General features: G+C 49.3%; 1 protein-coding gene across 50 annotated transcripts in view; it reads left to right on the top strand.

Moving 5' to 3' along the window:
- Nucleotides 1-23,374, top strand: part of LOC140388478 (inter-alpha-trypsin inhibitor heavy chain H3-like) — a 195,763-nt gene that overhangs the window by 18,167 nt on the left and 154,222 nt on the right. For all 50 annotated transcript variants that reach the window (XM_072472745.1, XM_072472744.1, XM_072472743.1 and 47 more), the window contains 5 exons: nt 1,489-1,651; nt 1,761-1,871; nt 1,953-2,081; nt 2,161-2,277; nt 18,499-18,667. In XM_072472745.1, coding sequence (XP_072328846.1) covers nt 1,489-1,651; nt 1,761-1,871; nt 1,953-2,081; nt 2,161-2,277; nt 18,499-18,667 — 689 coding nt within the window. The remainder of the gene's footprint in view (nt 1-1,488; nt 1,652-1,760; nt 1,872-1,952; nt 2,082-2,160; nt 2,278-18,498; nt 18,668-23,374) is intronic.

Genomic DNA, 23,374 nt, shown 5'->3' with positions numbered 1-23,374 from the left:
GTGAACCGGACACATCTATTTCATTGTTCCCCAGCAGTTTTCCGACTTAACAGCCTTTGCAACAGCAAAGGTCAGGTGAATCTCTTGTTCAGGATCTGCAAATGTCTGCGGTTGTCTGGTTTCAACACCCCTTCTCCCCTGTTGCCACAAATTTGCTATCTTTTGCTTATAAACTGTCTGTGTTTACCACGGTAGGTCTTGTATCTGGACACCTGAGGTTTTCATCACTGCGCACTTTTGTTTTAGCTTGAGTCTGAATATTTCTTTACTTGACCAAATTTCCTATCATGCAATTTGGTTCAGCAGCACAATACCTCTCATCCCACCCCCAATAGAGAAACCATTGTTTATTTATAATCACCTCTTGCCAAATCAGTTTTCAATCTACTGGCTGATGTTTCATTAAATATATGCAGGCGTATCTTTTTCAAAATCATCCAAAAAGAGGGGCGATGTTGGTGTTCTGAGCACCCAAAAGGAAGTTAGTAAGATTGATGTTTTGGAAATTGGGATTACACTTTTGCAGACCCATCTCCTGTGCTCACTGCCTGCATGTAAGGGTTCCCTGCTAGAAAATGGAACACCACGGAAACTCTCCACCTAATTCAAATAACTTCTGATTAGCTCATTTACATTATACATACTGAATGAGTAAGTTTTATTTTCGCTCAATTGAAAGGTATAACTCAAGCAAATCCAATTGGAAAGAAAGGTAGTTAGCCATCATGCATTATGTGCATCGTATCGATTTCTGAGAAAGAAGCACCTATCCACAACAGGCAGGATTTTCATTCAAATATTGATTTGGGGATGGCATCTTGCTGACTGATCCTTGACAGTCTGGTAGGCAAGGGTCAAGGGTTCATAGAAGTACATTGCATTTTAAAAAAATAATTTGCCCATGTTGCTAGTAGTACAAATAATGCTCTGGTCAAATAATTCATTCATGTTGCAGATCCAGTTAAATCCTCTGCTGAAGTATTTCAATACTATGGATCCAATCCATATGACTGATGCAATTGGGAGCATTGAGCTCTGATATTATACAGGATACAGGACAGAAGGGAGTGATCACATGGTTCCAACCTATTTGAATAATTCATAAACTATAAACTGAGATGATATTGTACTTTGAAATTATTTTCTTCTTTCTATTTGTGTTCATTCCTTCGACCAACACCTCAAACAGATTTAATCTGGTCATTTATTTCATTGTTGTTTGTTGGACCTTGTTGGGTGCAAATTAGCTGTCATGTTTCCATACATTAAACAATGACTCCAATTCTTAAGTAATTCGGTTGCTGCCAAGCACTTTGGGACATCCTGTGGTTGTGCAAGGCGCTGTTTTAACTTCTCGCAAAATTGGACATTCTTTATGCACCCCTTGTCGTTATGATATAAACCTCACAGTGGGACAGCAAGATTATTCTCCTCAATATTTCCATTACTGTATTTTAACTTCTACTTTTTGTTTTCTAATTTATTAAGAGTGTCTGGAAGAAAAATGGAAAAGTTTCAAGTGTCAGTAAATATTGGACCAACCAAAAAGGTCACATTTGAACTAACCTATGAAGAATTATTAAAACGTAACCTGGGGAAATATGAGATGCACATCAGAGTAAAACCTCAGCAACTTGTCAAACATTTCGAGGTATGTTTCTAAAGCAACAATATTACTAATATATTTTAGTTGTGGTTGTTTTTTATTTTCTTATTTGTTGATCATTAAATCCTCTCACATTTCGGATTGCTGTTTCCAGATTGACGTACGCATATTTGAACCACAAGGCATTGCCTTTCTGAATGTTGATGCAAAGTTCCTAACAAATAATCTGACTTCAATTGTAAAACAGACTCTTACCGACACAAAGGTGGGTATATATCGTTGTTGATAGAAATCATTGTCTAAACAAGTACTGTAAAAATTAACATTGAGTCACTGCTTCATTTAGGCACACATTTCCTTCAAACCAACTCTTGAGCAACAGCGCAAGTGTCCTGATTGTCATGAAACAATTCTAGACGGAGACTTCATCATCAAGTATGATGTCAATAGAGACCTGTCTGCTGGTAGTGTTCAGGTAATTGGAATTTATACTTAAAATCCTGATAGGATTATTGATGCTTGTGATTTTTATTTTATATTTTATGTTTTTTCAGATTGTAAATGGATACTTTGTACATCATTTTGCACCTGCTAATCTATCCCGGATTCCTAAAAACGTCATCTTTGTAATTGACCACAGTGGATCAATGAGGGGGACTAAAATGCGTCAGGTAAATGGTTATGATTACAGAAGATGTTAATTGTTGAGCAAACCAAATACTAGGGGAAAACATGGCTTCTGGGTTATGCTTTTTTTTGTATTCTGCAAATGAGAAGAAAATGTACTGATCTCAGCAGCAAGGAGTCCAGTAACACTTCTGGGATTTAAAAAATTAGAAGTAAAATATTTATTGACAAGAAAAAAAAGAAAACATAAGCACACAAGATTACAGTTACACAGTTAAAAATAGTTTTACAAAGCATCCCCCAAAAGACTCCCTACTTGGTCAAACCCATTCAAGCAACACTTCCTTATTGATGTTTAACTATAAAAATATCCAGTAGTATTACCCAAGGCAAAACTGCTGTCACTTTAATAAAGGTATGCCACATGTCCTCTCAGACTCACTTACACTCTGCTGTGGAAATCCAAAACTTCAGAACAAGATGCTTTGTGCAGCCCAAGATTTTTCTGGTTTGACTGGATGGCTGATTCAAACCTCACTTTCTACTCCCAACACAAAGCTGTTTCCAGGAGGTCTTCACCATATGGCCACCCCAAATCAGCTCAACATCTCTCCTTACATATCATTTTTCCCTTTCATCTTTGATTCAATTGTTCTCGGCACTTCTTTGAATTTTGAACTTTTTCCAAACTATTAAAATCTTTCATTTCCTTCCTATTGACCCCACTCTTGGGATCAAATAGAATGTAATAACCTCCCCTACTTATGAAAACTTTGCAAGCTGTAAAAGCATTTTGCTCTCCTTTGAAAAAAACAAAGTCCCTCTCTAAATATGACTTATTTACTTATAAAGACACTTCATTACAAATCCATGCATGTAGCACTTCCACTCCTTTCATCTCTCAACTCTTCCAGATAAATGGACCCCATTACTCTTTCTCCAGCTTAATTGAGTCCTTTATACACACACAAACACCATTCCCAAAATTATTTTTAAACAAACATCCGTTCAAGAAATGTTATTTGGTGCAGGAGGGAATGATGCAAATCCCTCCCTTCTTACTTAGAAGAGTGACTAACTTTTTCACATAACTGCCAACTTGAGAAAGAAGGGGATTTACAGCCGTGGAAGTTTTATAGTGTAGTCATTATTGTAAACAATGCAGTAAATGTACACAAAGCAAGGTCCCATAAATAGAAAGGTGTTAATGGCCAGGTAATCTGTTTTAGTAGCATTGATTAAGAGTTAGAAATTGGCCCGGGTGCCTTGGGAGAACTCCCTTAGTTTGAAGAAGTGTTATGGGGCCTTTTACATCCACATGAAAGACAGGTAGGGCCTCAGTTTAACATCTCATCTGGGAGGTGGCACTGGAGTGTCAGCTGAGATATTTTGTGCTTGAGTCACCTTCTGATGCAAAGGCAAGCAGGCTATTTTGAGCCATAGCTGATGCCAGATGGTGTTCCGTTGGTCACTGGGAAACACACAAGAGTGCTCCAGTGAAAACTATCCCTCAGATTCTTCCCTCTTTGGTTGGGCTGAAGCTTCATCCAGTGCCCCTGCTCAGGCTGCTGATGGAGATGGGAATATTCAGTGGCTGGAGAGTTGAGTCTTTGTGATCCACTTAAATGGCACTCTGCTTTGGTGCTTCAGTGTCCTGCTCCAGCAGTAAAGAAGCAGTGTGGTGGAAACTTTCCAGTTTTTCCCGTTGGTGGGATCTTCCTGACCTGCCCAATATGACCCTCCGCCGCTGCATCCCCAGTGCTGGAAGGTGCAAGCAACAGGAAAATCCGTTGACAGAGGCAGGACCAAAAGATCCTGACGCCACCCACAGACTATGTTATGAAGCATGTCATCAGGTGAACAATTATCAGTTAATGCCACAAACAGTAATTCTTTCAGTCCAGGATTTGGGTTTTCATAGAACATAGAACTGTACAGCACAGTACAGGCCCTTCGGCCCATGATGTTGTGCCAAACGAGTCTGAAACTAAGATCAAATCAACCTACTCCCAATCATTCCAGTGCACTCCATATGCCTATCCAATAACCGCTTGAAAGTTCCTAAAGTGTCCGACTCCACTACCATAGCTGGGAGTGCGTTCCACGCCCCAACCACTCTCTGAATAAAGAACCTACCTCTGACATCCCTCCTGTATCTTCCACCATGAACCTTATAGTTATGCCCCCTTGTAACAGCTACATCCACCCGAGGAAAAAGTCGCTGAATGTCCACTCTATCTATCCCTCTCAACATCTTATACACCTCAGTTAAGTCACCTCTCATCCTCCTTTGCTCCAATGCGAAAAGCCCTAGCTCCCTCAACCTTTCCTCATAAGACCTACCCTCCAATCCAGGCAACATCCTGGTAAATCTCCTTTGCACCCTTTCCAATGCTTCCACATCCTTCCTATAATGAGGTGGCCAGAACTGCACACAATACTCCAAATGTGGTCTAACCAAGGTCTTGTACAGTTGCAGCATAACCTCACGGCTCTTAAACTCAATCTCCCATTAATAAATGCTTACACACTATAGGCTTTCTTCATGGCTCTATCCACTTGGGTGGCAACTTTCAGAGATCTATGGACATGAACTCCGAGATCTCTCTGCTCCTCCTTTGGTCCTGCCTCTGTCAACAGATTTTCCTGTTGCTTGCACCTTCCAGCACTGGGGTTGCAGCGGCGGAGGGTCATATTGGGCAGGACAGGAAGATCCCACCAACGGGAAAAACTGGAAAGTTTCCACCACACTGCTTCTTTACTGCTGGAGCAGGACACTGAAGCACCAAAGCAGAGTGCCATTTAAGTGGATCACAAAGACTCAACTCTTCAGAACCCTGCCGTTAACCCTGTAATCTGCATTCAAATTTGTCCTACCAAAATGAATCACCTCACACTTATCAAGGTTAAACTCCATCTGCCACTTTTCAGCCCAGCTCTGCATCCTATCAATGTCTCTTTGCAGCCTAAAACAGTCCTCCACATCATCCACTACGCCACCAATCTTGGTGTCATCAGCAAATTTACTAACCCAACCTTCAACTCCATCATCCAAGTCATTGATAAAAATCACAAATAGCAGCGGACCCAGCACTGATCCCTGTGGTACACTGCTGGTGACCTGGCTCCAGGATGAAAATTTACCATCTACCACCACCCTCTTATTTCTATGTGATAGCCAGTTACTGATCCAATCAGCCAAATTTCCCTCTATGCCATGCCTCCTTACTTTCTGCATGAGCCGACCATGGGGCACCTTATCAAACACCTTACTAAAATCCATGTACACGACATCAACTGCTCTACCTTCATCTATGTACTTAGTTACCTCCTCAAAGAATACAATCAAACTTGTGAGGCAAGACTTACCCCTCACAAATCCGTGCTGACTATCCTGGATTAAGCTGTATCTTTCCAAATGATCATAAATCCTATACCTCAGGACCCTTTCCAATAATTTTCCTATGACCGAAGTGAGACTAACTGGCCTATAATTCCCAGGGTTATACCTATTCCCTTTCTTGAACAAGGGGACAACATTCGCCTCTCTCCAGTCTTCTGGCACTATTCCTGTAGACAGTGAGGACATAAAGATCAAAGCCAAAGGCTCTGCAATCTCATCCCTCGCCTCCTAAAGAATCCTAGGATATATCCCATCAGGCCCAGGGGACCTATCTATCCTCAGGCTTCTGAAAATTTCTAACACATCTTCCTTCCGAATATCTACGTCCTCCAGCCTACCAGCCTGTATCTCACTATCCTCCGCAACAACATGCCCCTCTCCATTCTGAACACTGAAGAAAAGTATTCATTTAGGGCTTCTCCTATATCTTCAGACTCCATGCACTCGTTCCCACTACTGTCTTTGACCGGCCCTAACTTCACCTTTGTCATTCTTTTATTCCTCACATAAGTGTAAAAAGCCTTGGGGTTTTCCTTGATCCTACCCGCCAAGGACTTCTCATGCCCCCTCCTAGCTCTCCTAAGCCCTTTCTTGAGCTCCTTCCTAGCTATCTTGCATCCGTCAAGTGCCCTAACAGAATCTTTTTTTCTCATCCTTACATAAGGAGGGCGTCGGACTTGTTTGGCCGCAGGCCGGACACCATTTGCACGCGGCGCTGGATCAGGCGGCGTGTAACGAGACGGAGACCGGCGCTTCCGTGATGAACGGCGCAACGGTTGTACATCCACGGCCCGTGGACCCGAGGATTCCCCCTCTGATGCATCCTGTGTCTCCATCTCGGAGTCAGAGTCTGCTGCCTCCGTCATGTCAGCGTCTCTATTTCCATTCGGTCCCGTAACGGCCTGCGTAGGCTTCGAGTGAGGCACCAGTGGAAGATTGTGAGGACTACCTTCCCTTGTCTCTGGTCTCTGCGGCTGTTGAAATTAGCTCCGGGGGCGGGGAATCTTTTGAGGGGATGGCCTTCTGGACAGAACGTGGTCTACATGTTTTCGCTGGAGACGACCCTGGGCTTGCACTTGGTAAGATATAGGGCCCGTTTGGCGAAAGATTACACCAGGAACCCATTGGGCACCACCAGCAAAATTCCGAACGAACACTGAGTCACCAGGCGCAAACTGCCGAATCGGCCGATGCCGAGAAAATCCCTGTCCCTGCCGTTCTCGTGTGCAGTGTACTTTTGCGCCAATGTCCGGGAAAACCATACTAAGGCGGGTGCGAAGTCTCCGGCCCATTAGGAGTTCTGCGGGAGCTACCCCAGTCACTGCATGGGGGGTGGTCCTGTACGTAAACAAAAAGCGAGCCAGTCTCGTGTCCATTGATCCGGAAGACTGCTTCTTTAGGCCTCTTTTGAATGTCTGCACTGCGCGCTCTGCCAACCCATTTGAAGCCGGGTGGTAAGGGGCAGTGCGGATATGGCGGATGCCGTTCATCTTCGTGAACCTCGCAAACTCCTCACTCGTGAATGGAGTGCCGTTATCCGTGACCAGCACCTCGGGGAGGCCATGCGTACTAAACGATAAACGCATCTTTTCAATTGTTGCGCAGGACGTTGTCCCCTGCATCTTATGCACCTCTAGCCATTTGGACTGGGCATCAATTAGTAGAAGGAACATGGATCCTTGAAAAGGGCCTGCGAATTCTGCATGCATGTGTGCCCAAGGCCGCCCTGGCCATTCTCAGTGATGTAGGGGCGCGGCCGGCGGAAGCTTCTGATGCTCCTGGCAAATGGAGCAGTTTTGGGCCACCCTCTCAATGTCGGTGTCGAGGCCTGGCCACCAGACATAACTCCGGGCCAACATTTTCATTTTGGTCACGTCTGGATGCCCATTGTGCAAGTCTGATAGTATCAGCTCCTGGCCTTTTTCCGGGACAATCACACGCGTCCCCCACAAGAGGATGCCGTCTTCCATGCTGAATTCTGACAGCTTGGAGGAAAATGCCCGCAACTCGCCTGGGAGCTGTCTATGCTGCCCACAATACAGGACTATGTGCCGAACCTTTGACAGGACTGGCTCCGTCTGGGTCCACTCACGGATCTGTGATGCCGTGACAGGCAAGGTGTCCATAAAATTTAGGGTTGCAACCACCTCACCGGTCGTGGGGGTCGACATGGGGCCGGTCGAGAAAGGCAATCGGCTCAGTGCATCGGCATTTGCTATCTGCGTACCTGGTTTGTGCTCCAGAGAATACTCGTATGCAGCAAGCAACAAAGCCCAGCGCTGGATCCGTGCAGAAGCAATGGGCGGTATTGGCTTATCCTCTCTGAAAAGTCCCAGCAGGGGCTTATGATCAGTCACGATAGTGAAATGGCGGCCGTACACGTACTGGTGGAAGCGTTTCACCGCAAAAACCACTGCCAGGCCCTCCTTCTCGATCTGCGCGTACTTTTTCTCCGCTGCAGTCAATGTGCGGGAGGCGAAAGCTATCGGTCGTTCGGCCCCGTTCTCCATCTTGTGGGACAGGACGGCCCCAATACCATACGGGGATGCATCACATGTGACGTGCAAAGGCTTTCCAGGATCATAGTGGGTTAGTAATCCAGACGACGACAATTGTTGCTTTACCCGCCGGAAAGCGATTTCTTGCGGCTGACCCCAAACCCAGGTGTGATTTTTCTTTAGCAGAAGGTGCAAAGGGGCCAGCGTAGTTGCCAGATTGGGGAGGAACTTCCCGTAATAGTTTACGAGACCGAGAAAAGAACGAAGATGCGAAGTGTCAGTCGGGGCGGGGGCATGTTGAATTGCACGCACCTTCTCTGCGACGGGGTGCAGACCTTCGCGGTCCACCCGATACCCTCGGTAGACTACTTCCTTTGCCTGAAATACGCACTTTGTGCGACGTAAACGGACTCCAGCCTCCGAAAGGCGTCTAAGGACAGCCTCCAGATTTTCCAAATGTTCCTGCTCCGATGTCCCTGTAATCAAAACGTCATCTAGGTAGACAGCCACGCGTGGTAAGCCTCTCAAAATGCCCTCCATAACACGTTGAAAAATTGCGCAGGCAGAGGATACTCCAAAGGGCAACCGTGTATATTCATACAGGCCCCGGTGTGTATTAATCGTTACATATGGTCGGGAGGCAGGGTCTAGCTCCAACTGCAGGTAGGCGTGACTCATATCTAATTTTGTGAACGAGAGTCCACCTGCAAGTTTCGCGTAGAGATCCTCTATGCAAGGCATTGGATATCGGTCGAGTCGGGAAACCGTATTCACTGTAAGTTTATAGTCGCCACACAAGCAAACTGTGGCATCTGGCTTCCTTACAGGTACAATTGGTGCTGCCCAGTCAGCAAAACGGACGGGCCTGATAATACCCAAACTCTCCAAACGAGTGAGCTCCCCTTCTACCTTCTCGAGCAAGGCGTAAGACACTGGAAATAGCGCGGCGTGGCTCTTGGTTCAACTTGGATACGGGCTACGGCCCCTTTGATTTTCCCCAAACCAGGCTGGAATACATCTGGGTATCGTCCTAGCACCTCAGTCAACCCTTCAGAAACTGTTTGGAGGATGTGCTGCCATTGCAACTGCAAATGGCGCAACCAGTCCCGACCCAACAGGCTGGGCCCATGGTCGCGCACCACGATAAGTGGGAAACGCCCTTCCTGGCGTCCATAGACAACAGGGGTCATTGTAGTTCCTGCACTGTCCAGTGGTTCCCCCGTGTAGGTGGCCAACCTGGCCTGTGAGTCGGTTAATGTAAGGGTCTGTATACCCTGCTTGATGCAGTCAAATGTCCTCTGGGCGATCACGGAGACCGCTGCGCCAGTATCCAACTCCATCTCAAGCGGGTGGCCATTGACCCGTACTGTCACCTTAATGGGGGTCACACGGGGAGCTGCCACACAATGCAGCTGCAGGCAGTCGTCCTCCGTCTCCACGTCCTCCGGAGTAGTCGCCACAGGTTCATCCACATGGAAGGTACTGCCTCTGGGCTGGTCCCAGTTACGGCCCCTGGGCTGGTCCCAGTTTCGGTCGGAACGACGGCGCCTCTGGCGCCCCCAGGACCGCCGTCCGCGACGGGGTAGGCGCCTACAAGTCTGACACGGACATGGCTCCTCATCCATTGGCTCTGGAGAAGGCTCCCTTCGGGGAGGAATGTCCGACGGCCACTGGCGTCGGTCCGGACATTGCCTCGCCCAAGGTACCGCAGGAGTGCGGGCGGACGTTTTCGGACGGAAGGGGTTGTGCCCCAAGGCATGCACTTCCATTCCCTGTAGCTCCTGTACTCCTCGCTCTGCGCTCTCTCGGGACAATACTATTTGAATGGCCTGTTGAAAAGTCAATGTTGGCTCCGCTAACAACTTTCTCTGGGTGGCCGCATTGTTAATACCGCAAACCAAACGGTCGCGTAACATTTCTGACAAGGTCTCACCATAGTACTCCGCAATCCTGCGTAGCCTGGATAGAAAATCGGCAAGGGATTCTCCAGGGGTCCTCTCAGCGGTATTAAACCGGTAACGCTGGACTATCGTGGACGGGGTTGGGTTAAAATGTTGCCCCACCATATTCACAAGTTCATCAAACGTTTTGGTGTCCGGCGCAGCTGGGTGCGTAAGGCACCTAATCACCCCAAACGTATGCGGGCCGCAGGCGGTGAGCAATATGACCACCTGGCGCTCGTTTTCGGTGCTATTGTTTGCCCGGAAATAGTAACGCATCCGTTGTGTGTACTGGTTCCAGCTTTCCAGCGCAGCATCAAAAACATCCAAACGTCCGTACAGAGGCATGGTATAATAGAAAACAACTTCCAACCTGTATCCAACAAAAATCCAGGGAGGTGGCGTCAGCAGTGTAGACAGCTATTCACTTTAACCTTCGTCGCAGTTTTGTAAGGGCAATGAAGAATCCAGCACGAGTTTTAAGGATACAAAGTAATAACATTTATTTACTATAACATATATACATAACAGTAGCAGTAACTTCCCTTGCTACATACTCCTTCCTGCTGGTTCCTGAACTGGCCAGCTTTATTTATACTAGGAGTTTACTAGTGGTTTCTCCGTCCCCCTCATTGGGGAAGCTCATACTCCCACAGGATTGTGGGATAGTCATTAGTCCCCAGCCAATGGTAAGTAGGCAGGTTATAACACTCCACATCTCAATTGTGCTGATCCCTGACAGTTCCTGTTTCCATCTTATGCTCCCCAATTCTTGCCTAATCGCATCGTAATTACCCTTCCCCTGGTTATAAACCTTGCCCTGCTGTATGTTCCTATCCCTCTCCATTGCTATAGTGAAAGTCACCGAATTGTGGTCACTATCTCCAAAGTGCTCTCCCACAGACAAATCTAACACTTGGCCCGGCTCATTACCCAGTACCAAATCCAATGTGACCCCGCCTCTTGTCGGTCTATCCACATATTGTGTGAGGAAACCCTCCTGCACACACTGGATAAAAACAGCCCCAGCCAAACTATTCGAATTATAGTGGTTCCAATCAATATTTGTAAAGTTAAAGTCACCCATGACAACTACCCTGTGACTACCGCACCTATCCAAAATCTGCATTGCAATCTTTTCCTCCACAACTCTGTTACTGTTTGGGGGCCTATAGAAAACTCCTAACAAAGTGACCGCTCCTTTCCTACTTCTAACTTCAGCCCACACTGCCTCAGTCAACAGATCTTCCTCAAACTGCCTTTCTGCAGCCATTATACTCTCCTTTTTTAAAAAAAAATATATTTTATTCAAGATTTTTTGGCCAAACATAACAGTACGTAGTGTTTCTTTTAAACACCAATAAAGCAATATAAATAACAGTGGCCAGTTTTCACAAATAAATAAATAATATATGAACAGAAACAAAAACCAAACTAAATGGCAACTGCCTTGTCAAAAATAAATACTCTCCAAAGATACAATCCAACAGTCAAATATACATGACCTAAAACAAGTGCCTATACATATACAATAACATCCCTGAGAGTCCGTCCGATTCCTCCCCCCCCCCACCCCCTCTCCCCCCCTCCCCCCTGGGTTGCTGCTGTTGTCTTCTTCTTTTCCATTCCCTCTATCTTTCTGTGAGGTAGTCGACGAACGGTTGCCACCGCCTGGTGAACCCTTGAGCCGAACTCCTTAGTACAAACTTAATCCGTTCTAACTTTATAAACCCTGCCATGTCGTTTATCCAGGTCTCCACACCCGGGGGCCTGGCTTCCTTCCACATTAACAATATCCTGCGCCGGGCTACTAGGGACGCAAAGGCCAAGACATCAGCCTCTCTCGCCTCCTGCACTCCCGGCTCTTCTGCAACCCCAAATATAGCCAACCCCCAGCTTGGTTCGACCTGGACCCCCACCACCTTCGAAAGCACCTTTGCCACCCCCACCCAAAACCCCTGTAGTGCCGGGCATGACCAGAACATGTGGGTGTGATTCGCTGGGCTTCTCGAGCATCTCGCACACCTATCCTCTACCCAAAAAAATTTACTGAGCCGTGCTCCAGTCATATGCGCCCTGTGTAACACCTTAAATTGTATCAGGCTTGGCCTGGCACATGAGGACAATGAGTTTACCCTACGTAGGGCATCAGCCCACAGCCCCTCCTCAATCTCCTGCCCTAGCTCTTCTTCCCATTTCCCTTTTAGCTCATCTACCATGATCTCCCCCTCGTCCCTCATTTCCCTATATATGTCCGACACCTTACCACCCCCCACCCATGTCTCTGAGATCACTCTATCCTGCACCTCCTGCGTCGGGAGCTGCGGGAATTCCCTCACCTGTTGCCTCGCAAAAGCCCTCAGTTGCATATACTGAAATGCATTCCCTTGGGGCAACCCATATTTTTCCGTCAACGCTCCCAGACTCGCAAACGTCCCATCTACGAACAGATCTCTCAATTGTGCTACCCCTACTCTTTGCCATGCTCCAAATCCCCCATCCATTCTCCCCGGAACAAACATATGGTTATTTCTTATTGGGGACCGCACCGAGGCTCCCGTCTTTCCCCCATGCCGTCTCCACTGCCCCCAAATTTTCAATGTAGCCACCACCACCGGGCTTGTGGTGTATGTTTTTGGTGAGAACGGCAACGGTGCCGTCACCATAGCTTGTAGGCTAGTCCCCCTGCAGGACGCCCTCTCCAATCTCTTCCACGCCGCTCCCTCCTCTTCTCCCATCCACTTACACACCATTGAAATATTGGCGGCCCAGTAGTACTCACTTAGGCTCGGTAGTGCCAGAACCCCCCCTGTCCCTACTACGCTGCAAAAATCCCCTCCTCACTCTCGGGGTCTTCCCGGCCCACACAAAACTCATAATACTCTTCTCGATTCTTTTGAAAAAAGCCTTCGTGACCACCACCGGGAGGCACTGAAACACAAAAAGGAATCTCGGGAGGACCACCATTTTAACCGCCTGCACCCTATCTGCCAGTGACAGGGACACCATGTCCCATCTCTTAAAGTCCTCCTCCATCTGTTCCACCAACCGCGTTAAATTAAGCCTATGTAATGTACCCCAATTCTTGGCTATCTGGATCCCCAAGTACCGAAAGTCCCTTATTACCTTCCTCAACGGTAAATCCTCTATTTCTCTGCTCTGCTCCCGTGGATGCACCACAAACAACTCACTTTTCCCCATGTTCAATTTATACCCTGAAAACTCCCCAAACTCCCCAAGTATCCGCATTATCTCTGGCATCCCCTCCGCCGGGTCCGCCACATATAGCAACAAATCATCCGCATACAGAGATACCCGGTGTTCTTCTCCTCCCCTGAGTACTCCCCTCCACTTCCTGGAACCCCTCAATGCTATGGCCAGGGGCTCAATCGCCAGTGCAAACAATAACGGGGACAGAGGACATCCCTGCCTCGTCCCTCTATGGAGCCGAAAATAATCAGACCTCCGTCCAATCGTGACCACGCTCGCCATCGGGGCCCGTTACAGCAACTGTACCCATCTGATATACCCATCTCCAAAGCCAAATCTCCTCAGCACCTCCCACAAATAATCCCACTCCACTCTATCAAATGCTTTCTCGGCATCCATCGCCACCACTATCTCCGCTTCCCCCTCTGGTGGGGGCATCATCATTACCCCTAGCAGCCTCCGTATATTTGTATTCAGCTGTCTCCCCTTCACAAACCCAGTTTGGTCCTCATGAACCACCCCCGGGACACAATCCTCTATCCTCGTTGCCATTACCTTGGCCAGAATCTTAGCGTCCACATTCAGGAGGGAAATAGGCCTTATAGGACCCACATTGCAGCGGGTCTTTTTCCTTCTTTAGGAGGAGCGATATCGTTGCCTCTGACATAGTCGGGGGCAGCTGCCCCCTTTCCCTCGCCTCATTAAAGGTTCTCATCAGTAGCGGGGCCAGCAAGTCCATATATTTCCGATAGAATTCAACTGGGAATCCGTCTGGTCCCTGGGCCTTCCCTGCCTGCATGCTCCCAATCCCTTTCACTACTTGCTCCGTCTCAATCTGTGCTCCCAGTCCCGCCCTCTCCTGCTCCTCCACCTTAGGAAATTCCAGCTGATCCAGAAAGCACATCATTCTCTCCTTCCCATCCGGGGGCTGAGCTTCATATAATCTTTCATAAAATGCCTTGAACACTCCATTCACTCTCACCGCTCTCCGCTCCATCTCTCCCTCCTCATCTCTCACCCCCCCTATCTCCCTCGCTGCTCCCCTTTTCCTCAGTTGGTGGGCCAGCAACCTGCTCGCCTTCTCCCCATATTCGTACTGTACACCCTGTGCCTTCCTCCATTGTGCCTCTGCATTACCCGTAGTCAACAAGTCAAATTCTACATGTAGCCTTTGCCTTTCCCTGTACAGTCCCACCTCCGGTGCCTCCGCATATTGTCTGTCCACCCTCAGAAGTTCTTGCAACAACCGCTCCCTTTCCCTACCCTCCTGCTTTCCTTTATGTGCCCTAATAGATATCAGCTCCCCTCTAACCACTGCCTTCAGTGCCTCCCAGACCACTCCCACCTGAACCTCCCCATTATCATTGAGTTCCAAGTACCTTTCAATGCACCCCCTCACCCTTAGACACACCCCCTCATCTGCCAATAATCCCATGTCCATTCTCCAGGGTGGACGTTGTTCTTTTTTTCTCCCCTATCTCCAGGTCCACCCAATGTGGAGCGTCATCCGAAATAGCTATAGCCATGTACTCCGTCCCCGTCACCTTCGGGATCAGTGCCCTTCCCAAAACAAAAAAGTCTTTCCGTGAATAAACTTTGTGGGCATATTAGAAAAACGAAAACTCCTTACTCCTAGGTCTACTAAATCTCCAAGGGTCTACTCCTCCCATCTGCTCCATAAAGTCCTTAAGCACCCTAGCTGCAGCCAGCCTCCTTCCGGTCCTGGACCTCGATCTGTCCAGCCCTGGGTCCAGCACCGTATTAAAATCTCCACCCATTACCAACTTCCCCACCTCTAGGTCCGGGATACGTCCTAACATACGCCTCATAAAGTTGGCATCATCCCAGTTCGGGGCATATACGTTCACTAAGACCACCGCCTCCCCTTGCAATTTGCCACTCACCATCACTCGCCCCCACTATCCGCCACTATGGTCTTTGCCTCAAACATTACCCGCTTCCCCACTAATATAGCCACCCCCCTGTTTTTTGCATCTAGCCCCGAATGAAACACCTGCCCCACCCATCCTTTGCGTAGTCTGACCTGGTCTATCAGTTTCAGATGCATCTCCTGCAGCATAACCACATCTGCCTTAAGTTTCTTTAGGTGTGCGAGTACCCGTGCCCTCTTTATCGGCCCGTTAAGCCCTCTCACATTCCACGTGATCAGCCGGGTTGGGGGGCTCTTTACCCCCCCCCCCCCCCCTCCCCCCCCCCTTGTCGACTAGCCATCTCCTTTTTCAATCCAGCTCCTCACCCGGTTCCCACGTAGCCGTATCTCCCCCCAACGGCGCCCTCCCGCCCCGACCACCCCACCCCATACCAGCTCCCCCTTCTCCCCAGCAGCAGCAACCCAGTGAACCCCCCCCCCACCCCCCGCTAGATCCCTCACTAGCGTAATTGCACCCCCCATGTTGCTCCCAGAAGTCAGCAAACTCTGGCCGACCTCGGCTTCCCCCCGTGACCTCGGCTCCCACTGTGCGAGGCCCCCTCCTTCCTGCTTCCCTGTTCCCGCCATGATTACCATAGCGCGGGAACAAAGCCCGCGCTTCCCCTTTGGCCCCGCCCCCAATGGCCGGCGCCCCCAGCTCCTCATCCTCCCTCCCCCCCTCCCCCACGACATGGGGAAGAGAGAAAAGTTACAGGGTCGCAGGATTAACAACTTGGGAAATCATCTCTTCCCCCTTTTCCCCTCTTCACCCCACATATTCGCCCCACCACTTTGTCCCAAACGTTCTTTTTCTAGCCCGCTTATTCCAGTTTCTTCTCGACAATAAATGTCCACGCTTCTTCTCCCGTTTCAAAGTAGTGGTGTTTCCCTTGATGTGTGACCCACAGTCTTGCCGGCTGCAGCATTCCAAATTTAACCTTCCTTTTGTGCAGCACCGCCTTGGCCCGATTAAAGTTTGCCCTCCTTCTCACCACCTCCGCACTCCAATCTTGATATACGCGGATCACTGCGTTCTCCCACCTACTGCTCCGAGTTTTCTTTGCCCATCTGAGGACCATCTCTCTGTCCTTATATCGGAGAAATCTCACCACTATGGCTCGAGGAATTTCTCCAGCCCTCGGTCTTCGCGCCATAACTCGATAAGCTCCCTCCACCTCCAACGGGCCCGTCGGGGCCTCCGATCCCATTAACGAGTGCAGCATCGTGCTCACATATGCCCCGACGTCCGCCCCTTCTGCACCTTCGGGAAGACCAAGAATCCTTAAATTCTTCCTCCTCGCATTATTCTCCAGCACCTCCAGCCTTTCCACACACCTTTCGTGTTGTGCCTTGTGCATCTCTGTCTTCACCACCAGGCCCTGTATGTCGTCCTCATTCTCAGCAGCCTTTGCCTTCACGACCCGAAGCTCCTGCTCCTGGGTCTTTTGTTCCTCCTTTAGCCCTTCGATCGCCTGTAATATCGGGGCCAACAGCTCCTTCTTCATCTCCTTTTTAAGTTCTTCCACGCAACGCCGCAGGAACTCTTGTTGGTCAGGGCCCCATATTAAACTGCCTCCTTCCGACGCCATCTTGCTTTGTGCCTGCCTTCCTGGCCGCTGCTCTAGAGGATCCACCGCAATCCGGCCACTTTCTTCTCCTTTTTCCATCCGTGTCCAGGGGGGATTCCCTTCTGGTTTACCGCACAGTGTTTTTTGCTGTTAAAATTGCCGTTGGGGCTCCTATTAAGAGCCCAAAAGTCCTTTCCACCGGGAGCTGCCGAAACGTGCGACTTAGCTGGTCATCGCCACACCCGGAAGTCCCCGCCATTATACTATCCTTGATTGGGGCAGCACGGTAGCATTGTGGATAGCACAATTGCTTCACAGCTCCAGGGTTCCAGGTTCGATTCTGGCTTGGGTCACTGTCTGTACGGAGTCTGCACATCCTCCCCGTGTGTGCGTGGGTTTCCTCCGGGTGCTCCGGTTTCCTCCCACAGTCCAAAGATGTGCAGGTTAGGTGGATTGGCCATGATAAATTGCCCTTAGTGTCCAAAATTGCCCTTAGTGTTGGGTGGGGTTGCTGGGTTATGGGGATAGGGTGGAGGTGTTGACCTTGGGTAGGGTGCTCTTTCCAAGAGCTGGTGCGGACTCGATGGGCCGAATGGCCTCCTTCTGCACTGTAAATTCTATGATTAACAATGCTACTCTTCCACCTCTTTTACCACCTTCCCTATTCTTACTGAAACATCTAAACCCCGGTACCTCCAACAACCATTCCTGCCCCTGTTCTATCCACGTCTCCGTAATGGCCACAACATCGTAGTCCCAAGTACCAATCCATGCTTCAAGCTCATCAACCTTATTCCTGATGCTCCTCGCATTGAAGTAGACACACTTCAAACCACCTTCATGCCTGCAGGTCCACTCTTGTGACCTTGGCACCTTCCTCAGTACTGCATTACCCTCAACTTCCTGAACTCCAGCAATGCTATCTCCTGGACTACAAATCAGTTTCCCATCCCCCTGCCAAATTAGTTTGAACCCCCACCCGAAGAGCTGTAGCAAATTTCCCTCCCAGGATATTGGTGCCCCTCTGGTTCAGGTGTAACCAGTCCTGTTTGTACAGGTCCCACCTTCCCCAGAATGCGCTCCAATTATCCAAGTAACTGAAACCCTCCCTCCTACATCATCCCTGTAGCCACGTGCTTAACCGCACTCTCTCCCTGTTCCTCACCTCGCTAGCACGTGGCACTGGCAGCAAACCAGAGATGACAACATGGTCTGTCCAGGCTCTCAGCTTCCACCCTCGTTCCCTGAATTCCTGTTTTACATCGCCGTCCCTTTTCCTACCTATGTCGTTGGTACCGATGTGTACCACGACTTGTGTCCCTCACTGATGGATAATGGGCACAGATTCTCATTTTGGATCAATAGGAAATAATAGATGCATTGTCACTCTAACCTAACAAAGACCTCAATAAGAATGCAAAAAGATATCTTCTGGATTCAATCCAGACTAGAATATTTTGTACTTCGACATTCTTAATATTGTGAATATCTTAGTATTTGGCTAATATGTTTGTTGAACTGTAAAGCAAGCCAATTTCAAATTATTTGGTGAAAATTCATTATGAGTTCAGCTGTGATTGCTAAGGGCCACTACACAACATAGCAACACAGCAAGAAAAATGGCATCAAAGTCTCTTGTGGCGCTACAGTTAATATAATTGTTTAAAGTTGATGCTCTTAACCTACAATTGCAAACTAATATTTTGTCCCTTCCAGACAAATGAAGCTCTTGTAAAAATTTTAGATGATTTGGACACAAAGGATCATTTTGCAATTATTATCTTTGATCATTCATTTAAAACATGGCGAAGTTCCATTTTTCAAGCAACTCCAGACAATGTGACTGAAGCGAAAACGTTTGTGCAAACCATTTCGGCCAGAGGAGGTAAAGACGACGTTTTTTATCACAATAAGAAAATGAGAATTTATTGTACTTTACTGTTCAAAATTTGTTAAAGGTGAATGTTGTGTATTCATGCTTGTTCCTAGTTGGAAAAAGAACACTTTAAGAGTCGGATCATGTGATGTATTGATGACATCATTGACAGTTTGGGCAGGCTGACATTCAGAATAGTCTCACAGCCTGTAGAGAACACACCTTTCCAATAAAGCTCTTGTTTGTTTGTAACTTTGTGGTCTGTAAGCCTATCCTTTAAAAATACCACAAAGAAATTGGCAGTGAGGTGGTCAATCCTCATTGCAAACTGCGCCGGGCTTCACAGCGCCAGGGTCCCAGGTTTAATCCCCTGCTAGGTCACTGTCTGTGCGGAGGCTGCACGTTCTCCCCGTGATGCGTGGGTTTCCTCCGGGTGCTCCGGTTTCCTCCCACAGTTCAAAGACATGAAGGTTAGGTGGATTGGCCATGATAAATTGCCCTTAGTGACCAAAAAGATTAGGAGATGTTATTGGGTTACGGGGATAGGGTGGAAGTGAGGGCTTAAGTGGGTCTGTGCAGACTCGATGGGCCGAATGGCCTCCTTCTGCACTGTATGTTCTATGAAAAGGAAGTGCAGAAATATGGTGCAGTAAATAAATTGATCGATCCAGGTGACAGCCATCTAAGAAAGGATAAAGAAGATAAAAGAAGATAAGAAAGGATAAAGAAGATTGCTGCTGAATAATAGCATCAACAAGTGAAGGAACCAAAATTTAAACAAAGATTTTGGTGACAACAGCATTAAAAGAAGCTTGCCACGTGCTCTGCCTGGTTAAATCCATGTTACCCCTGGTTATTGAATACACAGTGACATAGGTCCCCAGTGCAACAAAGGACCTGCAGCATTAGACATTTGAACTAATGTGCTTCCTCTACTATGAATAGGAAGTAAAGTAGTAAATACCCTGCAGCAAATAATTGAGAGCTAGGGGAGTTTTGCAACTCGGAAAGGAACAGGCTGAGTTCAGGATTACCTTGTTTGAAAAGGAACAAAAGGTGAGGTAGTGCTAAAATCTTGCGGCATATTTGTGCTTCCATAGTAAATCGGTGGGGGTTTTTGGCACCATGGGATCGTATGATGAAAGCGCCTAGCTCATATACTGAAAGATTCAAATACTTAGTCCAAGTGAACAAAATTGCAGCAAGCATAGTAGTCCTGACCTTCCTGAGGGGGGGGGTGACTTTTTAAAAACATGTTTTTTATTACAAACAAGTATCAAAACAGGTTACAACAAATAAACACCCCGGGAAACATACTTCCCAGTAATCAATTATGCAGTCTGTACAATCTTTTCACCCCCCCCCCCCACCGTGACAAACAGTTCCTCAAACACGGTCACAAACATCCCCCACCATTCTCAACCCCCTCTGCAGAGTCCCTTAACTCATACTTGATCTTCTCCAACCGCAGGAAGTCGTATAGATCACCGAACTGAGCCGCGACCCCCGGTGGCAATGCTGACCACCATTCCGGCAAAATTCGCCGCCGTGCAATCAGAGAGGCGGAGGCCATGACATTGGCCTTCCTCCTCTCCATAAGCACCGGCTTCACTGAAACCCCAAATATCGCCACCAAAGGATCCGGTTCCACTTCCTCCTCCACTATCCTGGCTAACACCGCGAGCACCCTCGCCCAGAATCTTCCCAATTTCTTGCAACCACAAAACATGTGCGCGTGATTCGCTGGCCTCCAACCACATCTCTCACATTCATCTGCTATCCCTGAAAGAACCCACTCATTCTCGCCCGAGTCATATGCACCCTGTGCACCACCTTAAACTGTATCAGACTCATCCTTGCACAGGCGGGGGTCCCTTTCACCCTACGCAGTGCCTCACTCCATACTCCCCAATTTATTTCCCCTCACAACTCCGCTTCCGATTTCTCCTTGATCTTCACCACCCGCTCGCCTTCCTGCTCCCCCAGCCACTTGCATATATCCCCAATTCTTCCCTCCCCATCACCAGCAGCTCCTGAAAGACACAAGACAAGATGCATGATTGCATCGCAGGCTGGGGGGGGGGGGGGGGGGGGGGAATGGGGGGGAGGGGGGGGATGGTAGGGGTGTTTTGGGGAGAGGGGGGGTTGAGGAGGGGTTAGGGGCTGTAAGGGTGGTGGTGGTAGTGGAGCAGGGTGTGGGGGTGTTGTGGGGTGGTGTGGTGGTGAGGTGGGGGTCACACACGTGCCATGGTGAACCGCAACTCAGCGGGGTCTCAGTTCCTTGCCCGACATCGACCTCCGCCCTGACGACTGCCCTTTCTTCGGGCCCACCAACCACGTCCAGTGCCCTCTGGTCTGCTGTGATGAGGGGCTGCAGGTTCTGCGATCTCCCTCCAGTCTTCTTCCGCTCCCAATGTTTGTGCGCGGCCTTCTCCTGGAGGGGGGCGGTGGGGGAGATTCGGTCGACCTCAGGTGGGGGGCCATGGGTTATACAGGTGTGTGGGATGGGGTTGGTGCTCGGGGAACTTTGCTGACTACTCACCCTAACCGCACTGAGGAGGTTGTGCAGTTTGTTCCGACATTGCTGGCCATTCCAGATGGTGTCGCCCACAGCGCTGACCATCTCTATCACCTGTGGCCACCTGGTGGACGGTGGTGAATGGCAACCTCCTTCCCATCCCGGGGTACAGAGTTGCCTACCTCGCCTCCACGGCGTCCAGCAGGGTCTCCAGTTCTGCGTCAGTGAATCTCAGGGCCGTGCATCTTGCTGCCATCTTGTTGGCTGGGCTGATGTGTGTGGGAAATGAAGTGTGCGTATGCAGCTACAGCTTGTCAGCCTCCTGAGTCTCAATCCCAAACCCAGCGAATAAGGCACCGTTTCCCATTGGAGTCGATTGCGTTCCATTTGGCACCGGTCCTACCCACTTAACGGTCGTTGAATCGGTCGAGGGCCGGCGCCAGTTTTGATGTCGTAAAACTCTGTGAATCCTGCCCCAGCTTCAACACTTCGGGCTGGACTCTCCGATTGCCAACGCCAAAATCGCATTCGGCGATTGGCCGGAGAATCCATTTCGACGCCAAAATTGTTGGCGGTGCCTGTTTTTGGATGCTCCGCCCCCTTGTGGTGGTATGTATTAGGGGTCATGTGGGACTGTGAAGCCGTGATGCTATTGGCTGACAGATCCCGGGTCCTGGTTGGCTGCGACTCCTGGCTCCGCCCTGAAGGCGGAGTATAAGAACCCGAGCTTCTCCCCGCAGCATCATGCTGAGCTGCTGGGGACAAGCATCGCTTAATAAAGCCTGGATCGACTTCATCACTTCTCGTCTCTCGTAAGTCATTGTGCGCTACAATTTATTAAGCGAGCTTAAAAGACTATGGAGCTCCGGATCGCTCCGGAATGCCTGCGGATCAGCCCCCACGCAGCGAACTCGGCAGCAGTATTTAAACACTGGCAAGCATGCTTTGAAGGCTACCTCCGAACGGCCCCCGGCCGGATCACAGAAGACCAGAAAATGCAGGTCCTGCATTCGAGGGTAAGCCCGGAAATTTACCCTCTCATAGAAGACGCAGAGGATTTCCCAGCGGCGCTCGCATTGCTGAAGAACATCTACATTCGGCCCGTTAACCAGGTCTACGCGCGCCACCAACTCGCGACGAGACGGCAAAGTCCCGGAGAATCGCTAGAGGAATTCTACGCCGCGCTGCTAATTTTGGGACGGGGCTGCAGCTGCCCGCCGGTGAACGCAATCGAACACACAGACATGCTAATTCGTGATGCATTTGTGGCAGGTATGAACTCTCCCCAAATCCGCCAAAGACTTTTAGAAAGAGAGTCGCTAGGACTCTCAGAGGCACGGGCCCTTGCAGCTTCCCTAGATGTGGCCTTGCAAAACGCCCGCGCCTACGGCCCCAACCGCGCGGCAGCCCCTTGGGCTCCATGGACCCCCGTTGTGACAAACTCCCCCCCCCCCTCGCAAGCTTGCGCGGTTAAAGCGCCAGACCATCCCGGCGGGGCCCGCTGCTATTTCTGCGGACAAGCGAAACACCCCCGGCAGCGCTGCCCGGCCCGCGCAGCTATTTGTAAAAGCTGCGGCAAGAAGGGCCATTACGCGGCAGTGTGCCGGTCCCGGGGGGTTGCCGCAATCCCCGGAGAAGAACGTGCCCAGCACATCCCAAACGCTCCCCAACCCCCCCAGCGCCCCATGTGCGACCCGCGGGCGCTGCCATTTTGGGTCCCGGGCACCACGAAGGGAGGATGCGTGCCGCCACCTTGTGACCCCCCGGCCGCGTGCGATTCATGGACGCCACCATTTTGGTTGACAACAAAGGACCCCAGCATCGACGGCTCCACGGGGTCCGAAGAAGACGCCGCAACACTACTACCACGACTGGCTTCGGTGACACTGGATCAATCGGGGCCCGGAACGCTCCAGACGACGACAACAACGGTGCTGGTCAACGGATACGAGACGCCATGCCTGATTGACTCCGGGAGCACTGAAAGTTTTATTCACCCAGACACGGTAAGACGCTGTTTTCTGACCATCCATCCAAGCACGCAAAAGATTTCCCTAGCTGCAGGATCCCACTCCGTAGAGATCAAAGGGTTCTGCATCGCGAACCTAACGGTGCAAGGGAGGGAGTTTAAGAACTACAGACTCTACGTCCTTCCCCAACTCTGCGCGCCCACATTACTGGGATTAGATTTCCAGTGT

The sequence above is a fragment of the Scyliorhinus torazame genome, chromosome 13 (genome assembly GCF_047496885.1).
Source record: "Scyliorhinus torazame isolate Kashiwa2021f chromosome 13, sScyTor2.1, whole genome shotgun sequence".
Classification (NCBI taxonomy): Eukaryota; Metazoa; Chordata; class Chondrichthyes; order Carcharhiniformes; family Scyliorhinidae; genus Scyliorhinus; species Scyliorhinus torazame.
The sequence above is the reverse complement of the archived record's forward strand: the minus strand, read 5'-3'. Positions and strand labels throughout refer to the sequence as shown.